The sequence below is a fragment of the Mustela nigripes genome, chromosome 13 (assembly GCF_022355385.1).
Source record: "Mustela nigripes isolate SB6536 chromosome 13, MUSNIG.SB6536, whole genome shotgun sequence".
NCBI lineage: Eukaryota > Metazoa > Chordata > Mammalia > Carnivora > Mustelidae > Mustela > Mustela nigripes.
The window spans coordinates 50,426,291-50,435,109 of NC_081569.1; the positions used below are offsets into that span (position 1 = coordinate 50,426,291).

Sequence of the window (8,819 nt, forward strand, 5' to 3'; positions counted from 1 at the left end):
AGGAAAAAATGTCCATTCACCACCATACATGAAGCCCTGAGATCTTTATGAAAGATTAAACTGAAAATACTGCCAGATCAGTGTGCCCAACGTTAGACATCAGCATAAGTTTCCAAGTTGGCTAGATTTCTTAACATCAACAAAAAATCTAGAAATAACTAGATTTTCTTGTTACCAGTCTACCATTTAGCTTCTCTCATACTGCTTACTAAGGTAGGTATATAGGGAAAGCATTACTGCTCTGCTGAGTTTCATTAAAAAATAGATTAATACAAAATTAATAACATTAATAGATTGAGATTTTGGTTTCAGATATGTGACATATGTCATATGGCTTCAATGTTTCTAATTTTTCATGTCATCACTCAATCTTTCCCTGTCTTGGCTTATCAGGTATCAAATGGGACAATTAAATGTATCTTAATACAGTTCCTTAATGACACAGATCAATCTGATGATTTCAACAGCAGTAAAATAAATCTATTTCAATCCTATTTGGGATAATTGTAATTTTTCTTTTATAGCCATATTATTAAAAACAAGTGAAGAAATGGAACCGGCGAATTACACAAGGCTGACAGAATTTGTTCTCACTGGCCTATCCCAGACTCGAGAGGTACAGCTAGTCCTATTTGTTATATTTTTATCCTTCTATCTGTTCATCCTTCCAGGAAATATTCTTATTATTTGTACCATCAGGCTTGACCCTCATCTGACCTCACCCATGTATTTCCTGTTGGCTAATCTGGCCTTCCTTGACATTTGGTACTCCTCCATCACAGCCCCTAAAATGCTCGTAGACTTCTTTGTGGAAAGGAAAAGAATTTCCTTTGGTGGGTGCATTACACAGCTCTTCTTCTTGCACTTCGTTGGGGCCTCCGAGATGTTCCTGCTCACAGTAATGGCCTTTGACCGCTATGCTGCTATCTGCCGCCCTCTCCACTATGCTACCATCATGAATCGACGTCTCTGCTGTATCCTGGTGGCTCTCTCCTGGCTGGGGGGATTTATTCATTCTATAATACAAGTAGCTCTCATTGTTCGACTTCCTTTCTGTGGGCCCAATGAGTTAGACAGTTACTTCTGTGACATCACGCAGGTAGTCCGTATCGCCTGTACCAATACCTTCACAGAGGAGTTAGTGATGATTTTTAGCAGTGGTCTGATCTCTGTGGTATGTTTCATTGCTCTCCTAATGTCCTATGCCTTCCTCCTGGCAATGCTGAAGAAACACTCAGGCTCAGGTGAGAGTACCAGCCGGGCCATGTCCACCTGCTATTCCCACATCACCATTGTGGTGTTTATGTTTGGGCCTTCCATCTACATTTATGCTCGACCCTTTGACTCTTTTTCCCTAGATAAGGTGGTGTCTGTGTTCCATACTGTGATATTCCCTTTACTTAATCCCATTATCTACACCTTGAGAAATAAGGAAGTAAAGACAGCCATGAGGAAGTTGGTCAACAGATATATTTTATGCAAAGGGAAGTGAAAGATAAGTGGCATATTCAATAATCGTTCAAGGGTCATTGTCCTAAAGTAGGAAGCATTTGCAGCAGTAATAACACCTTCACTACCTCTTTTCATCTGAGTTCTTAAATCTCACCAAATTTTTCCCTCTATTTGGTGAAAAAACAACAAAAAAATTAAGATAGAGATAAGTATCGGTCACAGAACTCAAGATTTTGTCACATCCTAGAAGCAATTTTTATGAATTCATAGTAGAGTTTGTTTATTACAGGAGCCCCCTTCACATTCCAGAGGAAGTTTCCAGCCAACTAGTGGTGTTTATAGCTAGTCTCTACTTACATCCTTCAGTGTGAATGCAGACTTTGAGGAAAGGGATTCTAGTTTGACTGGAATTCACAGACATTAAACATTATTATCTCCTTTATCAATTTTGTGTGTTTTCTCTATTTTCTAATTGTTTCTCATGTTAAAATTATGTTAGTAGGGTGTTGTTTTTGTAGCCCTATAATCCAAAATTCTTTCCTATTAAACCATTTTTTTAAGTACATATGAAAGGGACCTGGATGTACTGGTTCTCATAATCCATTAGTGAATTATTTAGTAGAGATCAATTTACTATTCCCTGACACTAAGAACCCAATTACTGACTTTGCTTCAGAAAATAAAAGATAGATTAAAATATTTGAGTCCACACAAATTTATTTGCTTAAATTAACTTTCAATTTCAAAACTAGGATTCTGTCCATCAAAGAGCAAGAGCATTTTGTGTGTTCTGAGCTTTAGTCTTATGTTTTCTTCGATAACATAATATGATTAGATTTTGAGGGGAACAGATATCTGTGAGCATCAGAAATGAAAAAATATAAATGAATGATGATAACCTCAGGTACACAGGATAAAATGATGGTGCATCAAGTTTATTCTTTGCTTTGGGATTTTTTTTCTCTTGAATGATCCTCTTTCATCTTCAAAGCTAGAGTGACTTCTCTTCTAAGAACCCAAATATACAGATTGAAATTATGATTCCTGAATTTTAAGTTGAATTTTCATGGTCTGGAAATGAATTAGACTTCTCTAATATTTTACAATAGAGCATGAAAAAAATCTACAATACAAAAGATATATACATACATAATAAAAATGATTTATGTTTCTAGATTTTAGTTTCCTTATTGTAATTTCTCTGTATCTGAAATAGCCAGATTCTTCTATACATTTTGTCATGTATCCTTCATCAGACAGCAAATTTCCAGGGTTTGTATTTATTTATTTATTTTAAGATTTTACTTATTTGATAGAGAGAGAGAAATCACAAGTGGCAGGCAGAGAGAGACAGAGGAGGAAGCAGGCCCCCGGAAAGCAGAGAGCCTGACATGGGGCTCGATCCCAGGAGCCTGGGATCATGACCTGAGCCAAAGGCAGAGGCTTTAACCCACTGAGCCACCCAGTCACCCCCAGGGTTTTTATTTATATCATATAATAAAACCATTTCTGGAATCTTTAGGTAATATCTATTAAGTCCATTGTATGAGCAAAGATAAAAATAGTATATACCTTTCTTTTCTCTTCTTCAACTCAGATTGTAGTGATTAAAATTTTTGTCTTTAATTTACTTTCTATGACTTATACTTTAATTATTTAATTACAACTTTTTTCCATTTTATTTTATTTCTTCTCAGTGATCCAAAATTCATTGTTTATTATGCACCACACCCAGTGCTGCATGCAATACATACCCTCCATAATACACACCACCAGGCTCACCTGTCCCCCCCCCAAAAAAAACCCTCAGTTTGTTTCTCAGAGTCCACAGTCTCTCATGGTTTTAATCCCCCTCTGATTTCCCCCATCTCACTTCTCTCCATCTTCCAATGTCCTTTGTGTTATTCCTTATGCTCCACAAGTAATAACAACTTTAATAGACTTTGGCTTCTAGAAATGACATAGGAAGCGACTATATAAACTTTCTTGGGGCGCCTGGGTGGCTCAGTGGGTTAAAGCCTCTGCCTTTGGCTCAGGCCATGATCTCAGGGTCCTGGGATAGAGTGACGCATCAGGCCCTCTGCTCAGTGAGGAGCCTGATTCCCCCTCTTTCTCTGCCTGCCCCTCTGCCTACTTGTGATTTCTCTGTCAAATAAATAAATAAAATCTTAAAAAAAAGATAAACTTTCTCCCACTTTTTTACTCCCCTAAATAAAGTTTTGTTATAGAACTTCCCCGCAATTTATGAAATCTTATTAACTATTAAAAGATATGCTAAGCATAGAAATTATAATAATATATTTTTGTATCCATGTTCATCAGGGATATTGGTCTGTAATTCTCCTTTGAGAATGGCCTTTGTCTGGTTTTGGGATCAAGGCAATACTGGCCTCCAAGAATGAATTTGGAAGTTTTCCCTCCTATTTCCTCCCTATTACCTTCTATTTCAGAAGACCAGGTATTATTCTTGAAATGTCTGGTAGAGTTCCCCTGGGAAGCCATTAGGTCCTGGTCCTGCACTCTCATTGTTGGGAGATTTTTGATTATTACTTCAATTTCTTTGCTGGTTTTGGGTCTGTTCAGGTTTTCTATTTCTTCCTTAAAGTTTCAGTTATGGTTGTTTATATGCTTCTAGGAAGTTATCCATTTCTTATAGATTGCCCAATTTATTGGCATGTAATTCCTCATAATATTCTCTTATATTTTTTGGTGTTGGTTATGATTTCTCCTCATCCATTCATAATTTTATTTATTTGAGTCCTTTCTCTTTTCCTTTTGGTAATTCTGGCTAGGGGGTTATTAGTATTAATTATTAATTAACTTATTAATTATTAGTCTTATTAAAGACATACTAAGCCTTTCAAAGATCCAGCTCCTAATCTCATTGATCTGTTCTTTTTAAAAATTTCTCTATTATTGATTTCTGCTCTAATTATTATAAAAACATTTGTGGAGCAAAGGAAACAGTCAACAAAACTAAAAGGGAACTGGCAGAATGGGAGACTATATTTGCAAATGACATATCAAACAAAGGGCTAGTATCCAAAATCTATAAAGAATTTTCCAAATTCAATACCAAAAAAAAAAAAAACAAAACAAACCCTAAAAATCCAGTCAAGAAATGGGCAGAAGACATTAACGGACATTTCTCCAACAAAGACATACAAATGGCTAGCAGACACATGAACAAATTCTCAACATCACTCAGCATCAGGAAAATCAAAACCACAATGAGATACCACCTCTTACCTGTCACAATGGCTAAAATTAACAACCCAGGAAACAACAGATGTTGGTGAGGATGTGCAGAAAGGGGAACCTTCTTACACTGTTGGTAGGAATGCAAACTGGTGCAGCCACTCTGGAAAACAGTACGGAGGTTCCTCAAAAAGTTAAAAATAAGGCTACCCTATGGCCCAGCAATTACACTACTTGGTATTTATTCAAAAGATACAAACACACTGATTCAAAGTGGCACATGCACTCCAGTGTTTATAGCAGCAATGTCCATAACAGCCAAAATATGGTCAGAGCCCAGATGTCCATTGACAGATGAATGAATAAAGGAGATGTGGTATGTATGTATGTATGTTGTATGTATGTATGTATGTATATATATGTATGTATATATGTATGTGTGTGCATACACACACACGTGCATACGCAGCCATCAAAGAGAATGAAGTCTTGCCATATGCAACAGTGTGGATGGAACTAGAGGACATTATGGTAAGCAAAATAAGTCAGTCCAAGAAAAATGTATACCATATGGTTTCACTCAAATATGGAATTTAAGAAATAAAACACATGAATATAGGGGAAGGGAAAGAAAAACAAGATAAAAACAGAGAGACTCAACTATAGAAAACAAACTAATGGTTAGTTGAGGGGAAGTGGGTGGGGATATGGGATAACTGGGTGATGGTCATTAAGGAGGGCACTTGATGTAATGAGCAATGGATGTTATATAGAACTGATGAATTTAATGATTCTGTGAAACTAAATTCTATCTGTAAAATTAAATTCTATCTGTGAAACTAGTAATATACTATATGTTAACAATATTGAATTGAAGTAGAAAATTTAAAAAAAGAAATTATAGTAATATAAATCCAGGCACACCTATAACATTAAAAAATAAGTGTATTACCATTTCCTTTGGATTATGCTATATGCCCCTTAACCTCATTCTTTTCTCTCTCTGCTCAGAAGTATATTACTATCCTGTTTTGTCCTTTTGCTGAAGATTCCTCAGTGTTCTATTTTTTTTTAATTTTCTTCATCATAACAGTATTTATTGTTTTTGTACCACACCCAGTGCTCCATGCAATCCATGCCCTCTCTAATAGCCAAAACCAGGTTCCCACAACCTCCCACCCCCCGCCCCTTCAAAACCATCAGATTGTTTTTCAGAGTCCATTGTCTCCCATGGTTCACCTCCCCTTCCAATTTCCCTCAACTCCCTTCTTCTCTCCATCTCCCCTTGTCCTTCATGCTATTTGCTATGCTCCACAAATAAGTGAAATCATAGGATAATTGATTCTCTCTGCTATTTCACTCAGCATAATCTCTTCCAGTCCCATCCATGTTGCTACAAAAGTTGGGTATTCATCCTTTCTGATGGATGCATAATACTCCATAGTGTCTATGGACCACATCTTCCTTATCCATTCGTCTGTTGAAGGGCATCTTGGTTCTTTCCACAGTTTGGCGACCGTGGCTATTGCTACTATAAACATTGGGGGTACAGATGTCCCTTCTTTTCACTACATCTGTATCTTTGGGGTAAATACCCAGTAGTGCAATGGCAGGGTCATAGGGAAGATCTATTTTTAATTTCTTATTTTTTAAAAGATTTTATTTATTCATTTGACAGAGAGAAATCACAAGTAGATGGAGAGGCAGGCAGAGAGAGAGAGAGAGGGAAGCAGGCTCCCTGCTGAGCAGAGAGCCCAATGCGGGACTCGATCCCAGGACCCTGAGATCATGACCTGAGCCGAAGGCAGCGGCTTAACCCACTGAGCCACCCAGGCGCCCCTATTTTTAATTTCTTGAGGAATCTCCACACTTTTGTCCAAAGTGGCTGCACCAACTTGCATTCCCACCAACAGTGTAGGAGGGTTCCCTTTTCTCCACATTCTCTCCAACACATGTTGTTTCCTGTCTTGCTAATTTTGGCCATTCTAAATGGTATAAGGTGATATCTCAATGGGGTTTTAATTTGAAACTCCCTGATGGCTAGTGATGATGAACATTTTTTAATGTGTCTGATAGCCATTTGCATGTCTTCATTGGAGAAGTGTCTGTTCATTTCTTCTGCCCATTTTTTGATATGATTATCTGTTTTGTGTGTGTTGAGTTTGAGGAGTTCTTTATTGATCCTGGATATCAACCTTTTGTCTGTACTGTCATTTGCAAATATCTTCTCCCATTCCGTGGGTTGCCTCTTTGTTTTCTTGACTGTTTCCTTTGCTGTGCAGAAGCTTTTGATTTTGATGAAGTCCCAAAATTTCATCTTCGCTTTGTTTCCTTTGCCTTTGGAGACATATCTTGAAAGAAGTTGCTGTGGCTGATATCGAAGAGGTTAATGCCTATGTTCCCCTCTAGGGTTATGATGGATTCCTGTCTCACGTTGAGGTCTTTTATCCATTTCGAGTTTATCTTTGTATATGGTATAAGAGAATGGTTGAGTTTCATTCTTCTATATAGCTGTCCAGTTTTCCCAGCACCACATGGTCCTCTCAATTGATGCAGAAAAAAGCATTTGACAAAATCCAGCATCTGTTCCTGATTAAAACGCTTCAAAGTACAGGGATAGAGGGAACATTCCTGAACTTCATCAAATCTATCTATGAAAGACCCACAGAAAATATCATCCTCAATGAGAAAAAGCTTGCAGCCTTCCCATTGAGATCAGGAACACGGCCAGGATGCCCACTCTCACCACTCTTGTTCAACATAGTATTAGAAGTCCTAGCAACAGCAATCAGACAACAAAGAGAAATAAAAGGTATCCAAATTGGTAAAGAAGTCGTCAAACTCTCTCTCTTTGCAGATGACATGATTCTTTATATGGAAAACCCAAAAGACTCCACCCCCAAACTACTAAAACTCATACAACAATTCAGCAATGTGGCAGGATACAAAGTCAATGTGCAGAAATCAGTGGCTTTCTTATACACTAAAAATGAAAATACAGAAAGGGAAATTAGAGAATAGATTCCATTTACAACAGCACCAAGAACCATAAGATACCTGGGAATACACCTAACCAAAGAGGTAAAGGATCTGTATTCAAGGAACTATAGAACACTCATGATAGAAATTGAAGAAGACACAAATAGATGGAAGACCATTCCATGCTCTTGGATTGGAAGAATAAACATGTTAAGATGTCTATACTGCCTAGAGCAGTCTATACTTTTAATGCCATTCTGATCAAAATTCCACCAGTATTCTTCAAAGAGCTGGAGCAAATAATCCAAAAATTTGTATGAAATCATAAGAGACCCTGAATTGCTAAGGAAATACTGAAAAACAAAAATAAAATGGGGGGCATCACGTTACCTGATTTCAAGCTTTACTACAAAGCTGTGATCACCAAGACAGCATGGCACTGGCATAAAAACAGACACATAGACCGGTGGAACAGAGTAGATAGCCCAGATATGGACCCTCAACTCTATGATCAAATAATCTTCGACAAAACAGGAAAAAATATACAGTGGAAAAAAGACAGTCTCTTTAATAAATGGTGCTGGGAAAACTGGACAGCTATATGTAGAAGAATGAAACTTGACCATTCTCTTACACCGTACACAAAGATAAACTCAAAATGGATAGAAGACCTCAATGTGAGACAGGAATCCATGAGAATCCTAGAGGGGAACATAGGCAGTAATCCCTTTGATATCAGCCACAGCAACTTCTTTCAAGATATGTCTCCAAAGGCAAAGGAAACAAAAGCGAAGATGAACTTTTGGGACTTCATCAAAATCCAAAGCTTTTGCACAGCAAAGGAAACAGTCAAGAAAACAAAGGGGAAATCCATGGAATGGGAGAAGATATTTGCAAATGACAGTACAGACAAAAGGTTGATATCCAGGATCCATAATGAACTCCTCAATCTCAACACATACAAAACAATCATATCAAAAAATGGGCAGAAGATATGAACAGAGACTTCTCCAATAAAGACATACAAATGGCTATCAGACATACGAAAAAATGTTCTTCATCACTATCTGTCAGGGAGACTCAAGTTAAAACTACATTGTGATGTCACCTTACACCGGTTAGAATGGCCAAAATTAGCAAAACAGGAAACAACATGTGTTGGAGAGGATGTGGAGAAAGGGAACCCTCTT

General features: G+C 37.4%; 1 protein-coding gene across 1 annotated transcript; it reads left to right on the forward strand.

Annotated features, from left to right (window-relative positions):
- The first annotated feature begins 550 nt into the window (after positions 1-550).
- LOC131998623 (olfactory receptor 4M1) lies at positions 551-1,492 on the forward strand. Its single transcript, XM_059371113.1, has one exon. The coding sequence runs from the start codon at positions 551-553 to the stop codon at positions 1,490-1,492; it is 942 nt and encodes a 313-aa protein (XP_059227096.1).
- Positions 1,493-8,819: the final 7,327 nt, after the last annotated feature.

What these genes read in the sequence shown, in the direction of transcription:
- LOC131998623 (XM_059371113.1), top strand. Translation starts at nt 551, where the DNA reads ATGGAACCGGCGAATTACACAAGGCTGACAGAATTTGTTCTCACTGGC.